This window comes from Scyliorhinus torazame, chromosome 11 (assembly GCF_047496885.1).
Source record: "Scyliorhinus torazame isolate Kashiwa2021f chromosome 11, sScyTor2.1, whole genome shotgun sequence".
Taxonomy (NCBI): domain Eukaryota; kingdom Metazoa; phylum Chordata; class Chondrichthyes; order Carcharhiniformes; family Scyliorhinidae; genus Scyliorhinus; species Scyliorhinus torazame.
The window spans coordinates 200,158,676-200,176,920 of NC_092717.1; the positions used below are offsets into that span (position 1 = coordinate 200,158,676).

Consider the following 18,245-nt stretch of genomic DNA (forward strand, 5'->3'; position numbering starts at 1 on the left):
CATAGCAGCAGCAACTCAATCCCCCCCCCCCCCGGCTAGGACCCATCCTAGCTGCTTTACTCCCCCCACTGCACTTCCGCAAGTCAGCTGACTCCTGCTGACCCCGGCCACTCCCGCCTCTCCTTCAACTCCTCCCATTGTGTGCCACACCCTCCTCTTCCAGCTCTCCACCTCCCCCTTCCATCCCACGCACGGGAAACAACCCTCGCTTCCCCGCCCCCTCCAGTCTTCAGTGCGGGAAAAAGCCCGCGCTTTCCACCTACTCGGCCCCGCCACCTCTGACGCAGCTCCTTTTACAGGCCCAGTCCCCTCACCCCCGACTCGGGCCTCCCCCTCCCCCGCGGGGCCTCATCTCACTGCCGACCATCCACCCCTGTTCTGTTTGCTTACCCCCCTCCAAGAGCCCCCCCGATCAACCCAACCAAAACAGTGCCCAACCCGCCCTAACCACCCTCACCAAACCAGAAATAAAAAAAAAACAAGAGCAAAGGACCCCCCCTCAAAAAGTAACATATCAACCGCAATCCCCAAACGCCCATCCCGACCCTCAATCTGTGTCCAGCTTCTCGTCCTGAACAAAGGCCCACGCCTCCTACGGAGACTCAAAATAATGGTGCCGGTCCTTGTAGGTAGCCCACAGTCGCGCCGGCTGCAACATGCCAAACTTCACCCCCTTCTTGTGCAGCACCGCCTTCGCTCGATTGTACCCGGCCCTCCTCTTCGCCACCTCCGCACTCCAGTCCTGGTATATTCGAACCTCCGCGTTCTCCCACCTGCTGCTCCTCTCCTTCTTGGCCCACCTGAGCACACACTCCCGATCAGCGAACCGATGAAACCGCACCAGCACCGCCCGCGGAGGCTCGTTAGCCTTGGGCCTCCTCGCCAGCACTCTATGGGACCCTTCCAGCTCCAGGGGCCCCTGGAAGGACCCCGGTCCCATCAGCGAGTTCAACATGGTGACCACATAGGCCTCCACGTCTGGCCCCTCCAGCCCCTCCGGGAGGCCCAAAATCGCAAGTTCTTCCGCCTCGACCGATTCTCCATCTCCCCGAACCGCTCCTGCCATTTCTTGTGGAGCGCCTCATGCACCTCCACCTTTACCGCCAGGCCTAAGATCTCATCCTCGTTGTTGGAGGTCTTTTGTCGGGCCTCGCGGATCGTCACCCCCTGGGCCGTCTGTGTCTCCAGCAGCTTATCGATAGAAGCCTTCATCGGCTCCAGCAGTTCCGCTTTAATCTCCCTGAAGCAGCGCTAGATAACCTCCTGTTGCTCCTGCGCCCACTGCATCCACACTGCCTGGTCCCTACCCGCCGCCATTTTGTTCTTCCTCCCTCGCACCTTCTTCGGGTCCACCACCACGTTTTTAGTCGCCCCGCTCCTGGTAAAAGCCATATATTGTCGGGGAACTATTGTACTCTCCTTCCCACAGCGGGAAACGTCGAAAAGATTCCGTTGGGAGCCCTGAAAAGAGCCCAAAAGTCATTTTTTTGAGGGAGCTGCCGAATGTGCAACTTAGCTCCGCATAGCCGCAACCGGAAGATCAGGACCCTCCACTCCTGATTGATGACTTATTCACTTGCTTGGCTGGAGGCCAACACTTCAGTCAAATTGATCTCAGTCACTACATCTGCAATGTAAATGTGGATCCAGATTCACAACAGCTCTTGACGATTGTGACACACAAAGGGTTAATTCAATATGAAAGACGACCATTTGGTACGGTTGTTCCAATGAGCTATGGACCACATTTTTAGCTGATTAGATGGAGTCCAGTGTTGTACCATCTTGGTTACTGGAAAGAATTAGGAAGAACATCTTTGCAACCTAGATGACACACTGCAAGAGATTAGAAGGTAATGGATTAAGAGTCTGAAAAGATAAATGTGAATTTTTCCAATTTCCAATTGAATATCTGGGACGTGCCAAGGGACTGCATAGGTTGCCTTCGAAATTCAAAGCCATTACACCAGCACCTCAGACTGAGCCGACTTTGATGTTCTATATCTGTATGTATGTATGTATGTTCTATGTTCAATGATCTACCATAGGTTTTTTAAATTACTAATAATAATCTTTATTAGTGTCACAAGTAGGCTTATCTTAACATCGCAAGGAAACCGGAGCACCCGGGGGAAACCCACGCAGGCACTGGGAGAATGTGCAGACTCCGCACAGACAGTGACCCAAGCTGGGAATCAAACCCTGGTCCCTGTATCCCTAATCTGGTGACTATTCTTTAAAAAAAAAATTTAGAGTGCCCAATTCATTTTTTCCAATTAAGAGTCAATTTAGCGTGCTCAATTTACCAACCTTGCACATCTTTGGGTTGTGGGGGCGAAACCCACGCAAACACAGGGAGAATGTGCAAACCACACAGACAGTAACCCAGAGCCAAGATCGAACCTGGTACCTCAGCACTGTGAGACTGCAGTGCTACCACTGCGCCACCGTGCTGCCCCGATCTGGTGACTATTCTAAAACCGTGCACAATCTACTAAATCAAAATAAAAAATAGACGTTGGGATCAATGTGAGAGAGCATTCGTGCAAGTCCAAAAGGCGCTACCAAGTCAGAAGTCCTGACACATTTTGATTCAAATTTACCCTTGCATGGGGCAGCACGGTGATGCAGTGGTTAGCACTGGGACTACGGCACTGAGGACCTGGGTTCGAATCCTGGCCCTGGGTCACTGTCCGTGTGGAGTTTACACATTCCCCCCGTGTCTGCGTGGGTTTCACCCACACAACCCAAAGATGAGCTGGTTAGGTGGATTGGCCACCCTAAATTGCCCCTTAATTGGAAAAAAATAATTGGGTACTCTAAATTTATTTTAAAAAAATTTACCCCTGCACCTGGCATGTGACACATCACCTTATGGGGCTGGGGCGGTGGTTTCCCACATCATGCCCATGGCTGCAGAAAAGCCAATATCCTTCACGTCAAGAACTTTGAATAAAGCCAAAAACAATTATGCGCAGATCGCGAAACCCTAGGGATAATGTTTGGCATAAAACAGTTCTACCAATTCATGTATGGGAAGAAATTCACTTTATTGATGGACTATCGTCCACTAACAATGATTCTTGGATCTCAATAACAGGATTCCATCACTGGCAATGAGCAGGATACAGAGGTGGGCATTGCTCTGTCAGCACACACATATATGATCAAGTATCATCAGTCAACGGAACACCGATGGACTCTCCCGACTACCCTTATCAAATAGTCTGTCGATAAGCAGTTTGTGTGGAAACATTTTCTACATCGAGCAAGTAGATAACACTCCTGTAATCACAGGACAGGTGAAGATGCATACCAGAAATGATCCAAGTGCTGTCAGAGGTCATGGGCATGGTGCTTCAAGGAAAGACTTCAGGAGCAACCCCAAGTTAAAGTCATATTCCACCCGAAGAATGAGAGTCATCATTACATGATTATTAAGAAAACTTGTATGGGTGGCATGTGGCGCAGTGGATAGCACTGGGACAGCGGCGCTGAGGATCCAGGTTCAAATCCTGGCCCTGGGTCACTATCCGTATAGAGTTTACACATTCTCCTCATGTCTGTGTGGGTTTCACCCCCACAGTCCAAAAATGTGCAGGTTAGGTGGTTTGGCCACGCTAAATTGCCCTTTAATTGGAAAAAAAATAATTGGGTGCTCTAAATTTATAATATTTAAAAAAAGAAAACTTGCATTAAATCAATGACACAAACGCCACTGTGGTATTTTAAGGATGACATTGATAACCAGGAGCTATTTTTGGTGGCTGGTGCTAGATGTCGAAATAGAGAATGTATTCATCTTGAGCAAAAGTGCGTAAGTTGCACCATTACACCTGTGGGAATGGCCAGAAGAGGCCTGGCAATGACTACATGTTGATTATGCCGGACTGTTTTTAGGGTATATGCTTCTCATTCTAGTCAATGTTCACTCAAAATAGCCAGAAGTTGCCATCATGAAGACAACATCAGCGAAGAAAACAATTAAGAGATTGGACAAACTCGTCAGTAAATCTGGTTGCCCTGAACAATTCGCAGTTCATTTTGCAAGAGTTTGTGCACTACTTGAAGGAGAATGGCATTCAACAATCTGATCCTCTCCTTATCACACAACCACAAAAGGGCTGGGAGAATGTTTTATACCGACGATGAAATGCTCATTGAAGGTAACTAGAGAACAAGTTTCATTGTCTAAATCAGGATTTTTCAAAGCGTGGGTCGTGACTCGTGGGTGGGTGTCGGGAGGCTGCCAGAGAGATCAGTCGCGGCAGTCCCGATTGCGGGAGAAGTGACCAATGGCCGCAACCAGCATTTAAATTGAGAATAGTGGTCGCTACCGGCTCTTAAACAGTAACAAAATGAGGCTGCATGCAGCCTTCTGACCATAGGTGTCAGCAGTGAGCAGGTCACGTGCTCTGCACATACACTGATGACAAACGCCGGTATGTAGGTGCTTTGGGCGTCAAATCATACAGGAGAGCTTTTTCCATTTTCCAGCTGCTAGCAAGGCAAGGCAAGAGGACTGTGAGGATGGATAATTTTGTTACAAGGAAGAGACAGCCAGAGCCACAAATAGGCAATATATCTACTGGCCAGAGATGAGGAGGAATTTCTTCAGCCAGATGGTGGTGAATCTGTGGAACTCTTTGCCGCAGAAGGCTGTGGAGGCCAAATCACTGAGTGTCTTTAATTCAGAGATAGATAGGTTCTTAATTAATAAGGGGATCAGGGGTTATGGGGAGAAGGCAGGAGAATGGGGATGAGAAAATCTTGTCCCAGCAGACTAGTCAGCTTCATTGGCCGGGCATGGTTTAGGAAATGTAGATGGCCTTTGTATAAATCCATTTGAAGTTGGTTTCTGCAGCTCATAGGTTAGTTAGCATCTCTTCAGAGATAACAAGATGTCAGGTTCTCCGGCTGCCAGAAAGTTCCTTTTGTTTGAAATTCATAGCCAACCAGGGTTTCAGTCATTTTTAAAGTCTTTGCCCAGTTTTTAAAATGTTATAAATCAGCCAGGATTATAGATATATATTTCAAAAAATTAAAGTGCAAAGTTTTAATTGCATTACCATATAAAAGACATTGAGCACTCATAAGGGATTGTGTAAACATGTTGTGGGTTCATTTATTTATGGTAGACACATTGGCGGCACAGTAGTTAGCACTGCTGCCTCACAACGCCAGGGACCCGGGTTCAATTCCAGACTCGGGTGACTGTCTGTGTGGAGTTTGCACTTTCTCCCCGTGTCTGTGTGGGTTTCCTCCAGTTTCCTCCCACAATCCAAAAATGTGCATGTTAGACAGGGTAACGGGGAAAGGACGGGGGGATTGGGCTGAAATAGGGTGCTCTTTCAGAAGGTCGGTGCAGACTGGATGGGCCAAATGGCCTCCTTGTGCACTGCAGGGATTCTATGGATCACATGAGAACATATCTACATGGATAGAAAGCAGGAAGACTCACAGCTGCATATGTGCTCTGCTAAAGCAAAAGCGCAACTAAATTGGATTGCATGACACAGATTCTTCTAATGATATCATATTGCAATCCCGTAAAGGCCTTTTACAATAGGCCTCTGTGTGGCTCAGTACTTTGTTTGTGATAGTAGTAGTAATGTAAACCCCTCTTCATTCATAATGTAAATCCATACTTCATTATAGTATGTCCAAGCTGTAAGTGACTTCAAAGGTCACAGTTTTTATAGCTAAACCCAAGGAATTTAAATTAGAGTGTAAGAGGGGTTCATACTGCTGCTTGTACTCTCTCAGCTGCTTTCACAAGACCCCAGAATCAAGGAAGGTCCAAAACCTCTGAGTAACTTGTCAACTGCAGTGAATGACCAGTACAAGGTGTTTCACAGCTTTCACCCACTGCTGCCTACCACTAAGGATGTTTTCAAAAAAATGCTCCTGTGAAGTGCCCTGGAGCATATTATTACATTAAAGGCACTAAATATAAGTAGTTGTCGTTATTGTTTTATTTGTCTAGCAATGAAATAATCTACTGAGGTTCATACATGAAAAATGGCCACTTAGCTGATGTACTCGAGCATAACTGGCATTGGTGAAACTGTAACTCAGCGAGCATCAATGTTTTAGTGAGAGGGAGCGGGAAATTGGAGTAACCAAAATGCCATGCTCCGACAATGCCGCATTGAGTAATAAACGCGCCTCGAGTGCTAAACCATGCAGTTTAGGACGGCTCCAGGTTTAATTCTTGATTCATGCTAAAAATGGAAGGGTCCCCAGGCAAGTATGATACATATTTACAAATCAATGCATATTGCAGAGAACACAAACGAACTCTGGAAATTTTGACTGTACAGCCTCACTGCACAACACATTATCCAGTAAAGCACTATCACAATCTGCTGTTTTACTTAACCTTAGCTGGGGCAATAGCTGGGATATCTCAAAGTGCTTTGGATGAAAAGGAAGTACTTTGAATTGTAGTGTCAGTTCAGGAGCCATTTTGCACAAAGCAAGATCCCACGAGCAATAATGGGATGACTAAACAGTTAACTAGCTTGCTTCCATTTAAGACCATAAGACCATAAGACATAGGAGCGGAAGTAAGGCCATTCGGCCCATCTAGGCCACTCCACCATTCAATCATGGCTGATTTCAACTCCATTTACCCGCTCTCTCTCCATAGCCCTTAATTCCTCGAGAAATCAAGAATTTATCAACTTCTGTCTTAAAGACACTCAACGTCCCGGCCTCCACCGCCCTCTGTGGCAATGAATTCCACAGACCCACCATTCTCTGGCTGAAGAAATTTCTCCTCATTTGCTGGAGAAAAGAAGATAGTTGGCAAGGACACAGGAAACACCCTGCTTGTCAACAAACAGTACACTGGGATCTTTAATGCTCACCTGAACCAGGTGCTTGTTTCAGGTGGGTACTTGTCATAACCCCTAGAGGCCACTATTATCGATCTCCGCATGGGGCTCGTGGAGTACGAGCTTCACAGGTAGGGGACAGAGGCCACCCAGCTGGGGCTCACTAGAACGGAATATAAAAGCTGGCCCGAGCAGGGCCCAGAATTGTTGGCTGTCCCAACGGGGACTGTGATTGTGGAGAGTTACTGCTGTGGGCAGATTATTGTACATAGTTTAAAATAAATACTTGTTTCCTACCGCTGTCTTCCTCAGTCATTAAAGTATCCAAAATGCCTATTTAGTCTCATCAGAGGGACAGGTTCTCTGCTAATGTAACAGTCTCAGTGGTGCACTGGAATATTATCAACAATGTGTTTTTTTTAAATATAAATTGTCATGGGAATGTCACTTTAAGAAATGTTTGTCTTCTCTAGTGGCTGCAGTGCTGTCAGTGTGTGGGTGGAGCTGGGCTCTGGCTCTGTTTTATACTTTCGTTTTGAGCTGGAAGCTGTTTTTGACTCTGAGTTTTAGTTTCCTTTTCAGTTGGAGGGCTGCATTCACACCAAGGAGGTGTATTTTGGCCTCTCTCTCTGTATGCTAAAGAATGTCTCCAGATCACTTGATGATTTCAAAGTAATACCTGTTTCTGTAAGGAATGCAAACCTACTGTCTTTGTTAAAAAGGGTCTTTGACTTATGGATGTTGTTAGGAAAGTTACTAAGGGTTACGTACAGAGTACTCTATCTTTTGGGGGGGGGGGGTTAATCAGTGTTGGTAGTTGATAAGGTGTTTACTATGTGTTTATAAAATGTTAACTGGATTCATAGAATAAACATTGTTTTTGTTTAAAAATACTTTAGATCTCTATTGCATCACACCTGTAAAGTGGACCCTTGTGCTCCCCAGAACCAAACTCTATTCAAAGTTGTGAGTCAGGTGAACTCCATGATATACTTTGGTGTTCTCTAAACCATGGCCCATAATAAAATTTAGAATACCCAATTATTCTTTTTCCAATTAAGGGGCAATTTAGCGTGTCCAATCCACCTACCCTGCACATCTTTGGGTTGTGGGGGTGAAACTCACGCAGACACAAGGAGAATGATCAAACTCCACACAGACAGTGACCCAGAGCCGGGATTTGAACTCGGATGCTCAGCACTGCAGTCCCAGTGCTAACCACCGAGCCACCGTGCTGCCCCTTTCTAACAATGTTTAACTTGATGTCTTGGAATGTGGTTCAACCCAATAATATTCTGATCCAGAGGCAAGAGTGTCAACTGAATCAAGTTTGTCTCAGATTCCAATCACTAGTAGTTGACAAGCCCAATCTAGGGTAAGTGAACAAACACAAGAGAAACATTGTGTTAAGAATGTTCTTTTCACGTATAAGTTGAGTTATGTGTTTAATTTACAAAGGAGTTGTGTACTTTCTTTTCTTTTGTCCTTCAAATTTCTTTCCTCCTTTCCTTTAGCTGCTTAAAGAAATAAAAAGCATTGCAGAACAATTTCAGATATTCTAATCGCAGGCATGGCACTATGAGCAATATTCTATTTGAATTCAGAACTTGTATTTTACATCTCAAAGAGTGGGCAACAAACTAATAGCATCAAGCAACTTACCTCATGACTAAATTACTGGCGTCAATCGATGGTCCAGATTTGGATCCTTTTAAATTGCCAGAATTTCCAACGACAGCACATGTTCTACATCTGTTTGGTCCCTGGTCCATTAGCATGTTGTCCCCCGGAAACAGATTAAATAATTCTTCCATTAGTTTGGTCATATTAGATGGGTTTTGTTCATGTTGAAGACTCTATTGGAAGATAATATTTGAAAAAAAGTCATTCCTTAGTTTATATCCAACAATATTACATCAAATTATGAGATTGTACAGAACTCAAGGAGGCCATTTGGTGCCCAGAAATGATCCACACTCCCCAGCCATGCAAGTTGATGCATTCACACTACCATCTCCCACCACAGGAATTGCTGGGTCACCCCCCAACCACAGAATGCATGCAAGTGTTGAAAGCAGCAGCTATAACTTAATAGAAAGCCTAAACCACATCACAAGGCTTTAAACACCTGCAGATCAGTTGATCTGCAAGGCTTCTATTCACTTGAAAGAGAAATAGCTTTTAGTAGGCTGTAATTGACAGCTTCCAGACTTCTAGATGTCTGGATTGTTTATTTTCATCTCCCTTCATAACGATAAGCCGACATAAAACTTTTATATGACCTCCTTGGGAGTACTATGCACAGCAATTGGCCTCTCACTACAGTGAAGAAATTAAGGCTTTAGAGGGATACCCTGCAGATTCACTGGAATGCTAAGTGGTATTGAGAAGACAAATAAGTAGGATTAGAAAAATTGTCTTATTTCATCAGAACACAACAGATAATGGGGTGTTATGATAAAGTGTTTGAAAGGTTGGCATTGGGTAGATAGAAGCAAATGGTTTCCACTTCTTGAAGAGCCAAAAATGAATGCTCGCAGATACAAGATGAAATATCACAACTGTGTGCACAGGCAGCACAGTGGCGCAGTGGGTTAGCCCTGCTGCCTCACGGCGCCGAGGTCCCAGGTTTGATCCCGGCTCTGGGTCACTGTCCGTGTGGAGTTTGCACATTCTCCCCGTGTTTGCGTGGGTTTCGCCCCCACAACCCAAAGATGTGCAGGGTAGGTGGATTGGCCACGCTAAATTGCCCCTTAATTGGAAAAAATGAATTGGGTACTCTAAATTTATTTTAAAAAAAAGAACTGTGTGCTCACAGTGCTGGGAACATCTGCTAAACAGATTGGTTTGTTTTATATAATTGCATTGGGATTTGGGGTGATTGGGAATCCAGTGTAAAAGATGGAGGAAGTGCTAAATGTTGTAATCCAAGGGCGAACAGTAAACATATAAATAGTCAGAGAAATTAATCAGATCTAAAGAGAAAATTAAATTTAACTGCATAGAGAATACAAATATTAAAGACAGACAAATTGAACTAAATGAAAACCTGGTACTGATAATGAAATCATTGTTAGGTGTAAGGGAATACTGAGCTAACATGTGGTAAGTAGATAAGACTTTTAAGCAAAATGATAGGACAATTCAGACCAATTGCCTGAAATTCTTGTGAAGGAAGTCCCTGCGGTTGCTCAGGTTCAGGGTGTCTCAGTTGGGGAGTTACTGAAATCACTGCGGGACATGTGGGAGATTAGGAATTTTCTAGAATGTGCTGGTTACCCTACAGCCACAGAGAATTCAGAAGAATAGTAAGCTGCTGGTCATCTTTTAAAAAACATTTAGATAGTTACATGGGTAAGATGGGTATAGAGGGTTATGGGCCAAGTGCGGGCAACTGGGACTAGCTTAATGGTAAAAACTGGGCGGCATGGACTGGTTGGGCCGAAGGGCCTGTTTCCATGCTGTAAACTTCTATGATTCTATGATCTGTCAGGGCTGCAGGAATTATCCAGAGGTTCCAGTAAATCCAAACTAGATTCAGTGCTGAGTGCAAATGAGGGTGACAACACCTTGGGATAATGCAGTCTGATGTACATTGACAGTGGGACAGGTGTATGGCGGGGGGGGGGGGGGGGATGGAGGCGGCGTCATGTGAAGACACAAGTCTGAGAGCACTGATAACGGCACCTCTTCCGTTCTCGCCGGCCAAAGGGCCTCCGCAGGCCGGCGCATGCGCGGGAGCGCCAGCGCGTGCTGGCGTCGTCCCCGTGCATGCGCACAGGGATTCACTTCCGCATCGGCTATCACGGAGGACCACAACAGCCAATGCGGAAGGAATAGAGTGCCCCACGGCACAGGCCAGCCCGCGGATCGGTCGGCCCCGACCGTGGGCCAGGCCACCGTGGGGGCACCTCCCGGGGCAAGATCCCCCCCCGCGATCTCCAGGAACCCTGGGCAGCACGGTAGCATTGTGGATAGCACAATTGCTTCACAGCTCCAGGGTCCCAGGTTCGATTCCAGCTTGGGTCACTGTCTGTGCGGAGTCTGCACATCCTCCCCGTGTGTGCGTGGGTTTCCTCCGGGTGCTCCGGTTTCCTCCCACAGTCCAAAGATGTGCAGGTTAGGTGGATTGGCCATGATAAATTGCCCTTAGTGTCCAAAATTGCCCTTAGTGTTGGGTGGGGTTACTGGGTTATGGGAATAGGGTGGAGGTGTTGACCTTGGGTAGGGTGCTCTTTCCAAGAGCCGGTGCAGACTCGATGGGCCGAATGGCCTCCTTCTGCACTGTAAATTCTATGATATAAACGAACCCCAGAGCCCGCCCGTGCCGCCAGGTCCCGCCGGTAAGGGACCTACTCTGATTTACGCCGACGGGACCGGCTACAGGCAGGCGGGACTTCGGCCATCGCGTGCCGGAGAATTCGGGTGGCCCCAGCGTCCATTGAGTCGCACCAGACCCCGCGAGGCGGGTGGCGTGACTCACACCGGGCCCGTTTTTGGGGGGCGGGAGAATTGGGAGGATAGCAGGGGCGGGATTCACACCGACCCCCGGCGATTCGCCCACCCGGCGGGGGTTGGAGAATCCCGCCCCACAAGTCCGGTGGTGGTGGTGGCTCTGAGAATCTGGGGGCAGTGGAGGAGATATAAGAGAGTGAACGGAGCATCGGTTTGGGCCCCGATTTATAATAATCATCGGTTTGTACCGGGTAGGCTGGTTGGTGGGTTCCGGAGATGGCAAACGGCAGGAATTAGGAGGATGGGGGATCTATTCATAGATGGGAGCGTCCCCAGCTTGAAAGCCTTGGAGGATAAATTTGAATTGCCAGCAGGGAATGGGTTTAGGTATTTGCAGGTGCAAGACTTCTTGAGAAGGCAGGTTCCGGTCTACCCGCTGCTGCCACCACAGGGGAAACAGGACAGAGTAGTCACCAGTACCTGGGTGGGAGAGGGGAAGGTATCAGATATTTACCAGGAACTTTTGGATGTGGAGGAAACTTCGGTGGAGGAGCTGAAGGGCAAGTGGGAAGATGAGCTAGGAGGGGAGATAGAGACGGGTCTGTGGACAGATGCCCTAAGCAGGGTTAATACATCCTCATCATGTGCCAGGCTCAGCCTGGAGGTGAGGGTAGGGTTCCGCAGGTTAGTGTTGCAGAAATGTTGTGGCCAATGAAGGTGCAAAGGTTAGACAGTTAGAATATAAAACAGAACATACAGTGCAGAAGGAGGCCATTCAACCCATCTAGTCTGCACCGACCCACTTAAGCCCTCACTTCCCCCCTATCCCCGTAACCCAATAACCCCTCCTAACTTTTTTGGACACTAAGGGCAATTTGTCATGGCGAATCCACCTAACCTGCACGTATTTGGACTGTGGGAGGAATCCGGAGCACCCGGAGGAAACCCACGCAGACACAGGGAGAACGTGCAGACTCCACACAGACAGTGACCCAGCAGGGAATCGAACCTGGGACCCTGGCGCTGTGAAGCCACAGTGCTATCCACTTGTGCTACCGTGCTGCCCTAATAAGATATTGAGATTTTATCCATTGACAAATATAGAAGGAAGAAATAAAAGAAAAATTCCGCAGTTACTGGAGATCTGGAAAAAAAAACAGAAAGCAGCTCTGGCAGCATCTAGGGAGAGAGAAACAGAGCTAATCCATAGAATTCCTACTGTGCAGATGGAGGCCATTTGGCTCATCAAATTTGCACCGACCCTTTGAAAGAGCACCCTGCCTATTCCCCTCGCCCTTTCCCCTTAGCCCCATTACCCCGCCTAACCTACACATCTTTGGAAACTATGGGACAATTTAGCACAGCCGATCCACCAAATGTTTTGAGTTAAATGTCACTTCCGAAGTAAGAAGGAAAAAGTATTTGGAGAGGGAAGAGGGATGTGATAGGTGTCATCCGAGGTGGCCTTGCCTGCAATTTATGAGGAGCAACGCCAAGTGAGATGGCAAGGTCAAGTAGGCGGCTGGGAAAATGGGTTGGGGAGTTTACATGTACTTTAAGGGAGGATAGGAGGACAGTAAACACTGAGGAGCAAGAAGACGTTGAATTGAGATGGGGAGTAACATCACCGAGAAAGAGAAGTCACTCTGTGCAGAGGCTAAGGGAAGAAGGCGGAGGCCCTTTGGCCGGCGAGAATGGAAGAGGTGCTGTTATCAGTGCTCCCAAACTTGTGTCTTTACATGACGCCGCCTCCATCCGCTCCCACACCGACCCCTCCCCCACGACCCACTTTCTAATCATGGCTATATTAGCCACCCAGTAGTAATTGCAAAGGTTTGGCAGCGCCAACCCATCCTCCCTCCTCCGACTGCGCTCCAGCAACACTTTCTTCATTCGCGGGATTTTACCCGCCCACACAAAGCCTGCAATAACCTTATTCACCCGCTTGGAAAAGGCCCTTGGGATGAAGATAGGGAGGTACTGAAAGACAAACAGAAATCTGGGGTGGGATTCTCCAACCCCCCGCCGGGTCGGAGAATCGCCAGGGGCTGGCGTGAATCCCGCCCCCGCCGGTTGCCGAATTCTCCGGCACCGGATATTTGGCGGGGGTGGGAATCGCGCCACGCCGGTTGGCGGGCCCCCCCCGGCGATTCTCCGGCCCGCGATGGGCCGAAGTCCTGCTGCTGGAATGCCTGTCCCACCGGCGAGAATCAAACCACCTCTCTTACCGGCGGGACAAGGCGGCGCGGGAGGGCTCCGGGGTCCTGGGGGGGGGGCGCGGGGCGATCTGTCCCCGGGGGGTGCCCCCACGGTGGCCTGGCCCGCGATCGGGGCCCACCGATCCGCAGGCCGGCCTGTGCCGTGGGCACTCTTTTCCTTCCACCTTCACCATGGTCTCCACTATGGCGAAGGCGGAAGAGACCCCCTCCACTGCGCATGCGCGGGGATGCCGTAAGCGGCCGCTGACGCTCCTGTGCATGCGCCGCACAGCAAAGTCATTTCCGCGCCAGCTGGTGGGGCACCAAAGGCCTTTCCCGCCAGCTGGCGGGGCGGAAATCAGTCCGGCGCGGGCCTAGCCCCTCAAGGTGAGGGCTCGGCCCCTCAAGATGCGGAGAATTCCGCACCTTTGGGGCGGCGCGATGCCGGACTGATTCGCGCCGATTTTGGCGCCGGTCGGCGGACATCGCACCGATTGCGGAGAATCCCGCCCCTGGGGTGGACCGTCATTTTCACAGTCTGTACCCTCCCCGCCAGTGATAGCGGGAGCATGTCCCATCTCTTAAAGTCCTCTTTTGTTTGTTCTACGAGCCGGGATAGGTTTAACTTGTGCTGTGCCTCCCATTCCTGGGCCACCTGGATTCCCAGATATCGATAGCTCCTTCCTACCATTCTAAATGGCAGCTCTCCCAGTCTCTTCTCCTGCCCTCTTGCCTGGAACGCGAACATCTCGCTTTTCTCCATGTTCAATTTATACCCCGGAAAATTATCAAATTCCCCGAGGATCCGCATAACTTCCCCAATCCCCTCCAACGGGTCTGAAATATACAAGAGCAGGTCATCTGCGTAAAGCGAGACCTGGTGCTCCACCACTCCCAGCCCCCCAAACAGCCCTTTCCAGTTCCTAGAGGCTCTTAGCACCATGGCTAATGGCTCTATGGCCAAAGCAAACAGTAGCGGGGAGAGGGGGCACCCGTGCCTCATCCCTTGGTGTAGATTAAAATACTCCGACCTCAGCCAGTTCATACACTCGCTACTGGTGCCTGATCGAGCAACTGCACCCAGTCAATGAAGCCCTCACCAAACCCAAACCTTCCCAACGCCTCCCACAGGTAATCCCACTCCACCCAATCAGATGCCTTCTCTGCATCCATCACGATCACCACCTCCATCTCCCCTCCTTCTGAGGGCATCAAAATAACATTCAAAAGCCTTCGAGCATTGGCCTTGAGTTGCCTGCCCTTTACAAATCCCGTCTGGCCTTCCGCTATCACCCCCGGGACACAATCCTCTATCCTTTTGGCCAGTATCTTAGCCAGCAGTTTGGTGTCCACATTCAGTAGCAAAATTGGCCTGTATGACCCGCATTGCTCCAGATCCTTCTCCCGTTTCAGGATCAATGAAATCGAGGCCTGCGACATTGTTGGGGGGAGGACTCCCTTCTCTCTTGCTTCAGTAAATGTCCTCACCAGCTGTGGGCTCAATATCTCTGAAAACTTCTTGTAGAATTCCAGCGGGTAGCCATTCGGGCCCGCGGCCTTGCCCGACTGCATGCCCTCCAGCCCCTCAACTATTTCCTCAATTTCAATTGGGGCTCCCAGCCCTTCCACCAGATCCTCATCCACCCTCGGGAACCTCAACTGACCCAAAAACTGCCTCATCCCCTCCACCCCAGTCGGGGATTCCGACGCATATAATTTGCAAAAAAGTCCTGAAACATCTCATTCCTCCTCACTGGGTGCAGGACCGTATTCCCACCTTTACTCTTTACTCTCCCTATCTCCCTGGCCGCCTCCCTTTTTCTGAGCTGGTGCGCTAACATTCTGCTAGCCTTTTCCCCATACTCATAAATCGCCCCCCTTGCCTTCCTCAGCTGTTCCATCGTTTTCCCTGTAGTCAACAGCCCAAATCCCGCCTGTAACCTCCGCCGCTCCCTCAGTAGCTCCGCGTCCGGGGCCTCCGAGTATCTCCTGTCCACCTGGAGTATCTCCTCAACTAACCTATCCCTCTCAGCCCATTCTGCCTTTTCTCTGTGGGCTCGTATCAAGATTACTTCCCTTCTGACCACTGCTTCCCAAACTGTTGCTGCAGAGACCTTCCCCGTGTCATAGATCATAGATCATAGAATTTACAGTGCAGAAGGAGGCCATTCGGCCCATCGAGTCTGCACTGGCTCTTGGAAAGAACACCCTACCCAAGCCCACACCTCCACCCTATCCCCATAACCCAGTAATCCCACCCAACCCTAAGGGCAATTTTGGACTCTAAGGGCAATTTATCACGGCCAATCCACCTAACCTGCACATCTTTAGACTGTGGGAGGAAACCGGAGCACCCGGAGAAAACCCACGCACACACGGGGAGGATGTGCAGACTCCGCACAGACAGTGACCCAAGCCGGAATCGAACCTGGAACCCTGGAGCTGTGAAGCAATTGTGCGAACCACAATGCTCCCCCATTGGATGGACTTGTTCACCCGCCCACAGATCGCTTCGTCCGCTAACAACCCCACTTCCAGCCTCCATAGCGGGAGTTGCCCTCTCTCCACACTAACCCGTAGAACCACCCAATGTGGGGCATGATCCGACACTGCGATTGACGAGTACTCCGTATCCACCATCCCCGGTATTAGAGCCCTGCTCAGAACAAAAAAGTCGATACGAGAATATACCTTGTGGACATGGGAGAAAAAGGAGAACCCCTTTGCCCTTGGCCGTGTAAACCTCCATGGGTCTACTCCCATCTGTTCCATAATCCCCTTGAATTCCTTTGCCACGGCTGGCACCCTCCCTGTCCTGGATTTTGACCGGTCCAATTCCGGATCAATGACTGTATTAAAATCTCCCCCCATGATCAAGTTATGTGACTCTAAGTCTGGGATCTCACCTATTCCCAGTGAGCCAGAGAAGACAGAGCCAGGAGTGAGACACAGCTAAGAGTGAGTTTGCGAAGTTGAATCCAGGTGGGAATTTAATTAAATCAGTAAGGCAGCTCCTTTTAAATTTCAGGAGTTTAAATTAATTTAAATTAAGCTAGTATTGTGCAGTGTAGGTTAACAAGGGCTGCCCCACCCACTCACATAACTGGTTGGCAGTTAAGTGTCAGTCACTTAAATCTACCTTGAAATAAAAGCAGGTGGAGGAGGGGAGTTAATTCAGGACAGTTTAAAAAGAGCAACTTGTAAACTCACTCCCAGTGAGTTCTCCCAGTGAGCCAGAGAAGACAGAGCCAGGAGTGAGACACAGCTAAGAGTGAGTTTGGGAATTTGAATCTAGGTGGGAATTCAAAGCTGGGTTGGGAGGAGGTGCTTTTTATCCCTGGTACGTGACTGGTAAGTAGTGTTTCTGTTTTTCTGTTTCTTTTCATTGATATATTTATTTATTTTTTCTTTGTTGTTTTTTTTTTTGAAATTGTAGTTGTTGAAGTTAACCGAAAGTTTAAGACATGGCAGGAGATCGCAGACCTGTGTCATGCTCCTCGTGTGCGATGTGGGAGCTCAGGGACACGTCCACTGTCCCTGGCTCCTTCACGTGCAAGAAGTGTGTCCAGTTGCAGCTCCTGTTAGACCCCTTGACGGCTCTGGAGCTGCGGATGGACTCACTTTGGAGCATCCGCGATGCTGAGGACGTCGTGGATAGCACGTTTAGCGAGTTGGTCACACCGCAGGTGAAAGGTACTGAGGGAGATAGAAAATGGGTGACCAAAAGACAGAGCAAGAGTAGGAAGGCAGTGCAGGTGTCCTCGGCGGTCATCTCCCTGCAAAACAGATATACCGCTTTGGATACTGTTGAGGGAGATGGCTCACCAGGGGAAGGCAGCAGCAGCCAGGTTGATGGCACCGTGGCTGGCTCTGCTGCGCAGCTGGGCAGGGAGAAGAATGGCAGGGCTATAGTGATAGGAGACTCAATTGTAAGGGGGATAGACAGGCGGTTCTGCAGATGCAATCGAGACTCCAGGATGGTATGTTGCCTCTCTGGTGCAAGGGTCAAGGATGTCTCGGAGCGGCTGCTGGGGGGGGGGGGGGGGGGGGGGAGGGTGAACAGCCAGCTGTCGTGGTGCACATAGGCACCAACGATATAGGTAAAAAACGGGATGAGATCCTACAAGCTGAATTTAGGGAGCTAGGAGTTAAACTAAAAAGTAGGACCTCAAAGGTAGTAATCTCAGGATTGCTACCAGTGCCACGAGCTAGTCAGAGTAGGAATGTCAGGATAGAGAGGATGAATGCGTGGCTCGAGAGATGGTGCAAGAGGGAGGGATTCAAATTCCTGGGACATTGGAACCGGTTCTGGGGGAGGTGGGACCAGTACAAACCGGACGTTCTGCACCTGGGCAGGACTGGAACCGATGTCCTAGGGGGGGTGTTTGCTAGAGTTGTTGGGGAGAGTTTAAACTAATGTGGCAGGGGGATGGGAACCGATGCAGGAAGTTGGAAGGTAGTAAAACAGGGACAGAAATAAAAGGCAGTAAGGGGGAAAGTGTAAGGCAGAGAAGCCATAGTCAAAAATCAAAAAGGGCAACAGTACAAGGTACAGTGACTGAGGGGAGCTCAGTGAATAGGACCAGGAATACTAAAAGAAATAAAACGGGAAGTGAAAACATTAATGGTAAGCGACGCGGCAGGTTGTTACATGAAGATATGGGTTCAACGACAAGGAAAATTAGGAGAAAGGTGAAGAGGAAATATAACTTAGGAGACGTTACTGATCGAGGTGTCAAGATTCAGACAGAGG

The 18,245-nt window shown here is 49.0% G+C and overlaps 1 protein-coding gene across 1 annotated transcript in view; it reads right to left on the minus strand.

The window, feature by feature from the left end:
- Window positions 1-18,245, minus strand: part of LOC140385762 (CMP-N-acetylneuraminate-beta-galactosamide-alpha-2,3-sialyltransferase 1-like) — a 137,727-nt gene that overhangs the window by 30,866 nt on the left and 88,616 nt on the right. Inside the window, exon 3 of the mRNA XM_072468248.1 lies at window positions 8,502-8,695. Coding sequence (XP_072324349.1) covers window positions 8,502-8,695 — 194 coding nt within the window. The remainder of the gene's footprint in view (window positions 1-8,501; window positions 8,696-18,245) is intronic.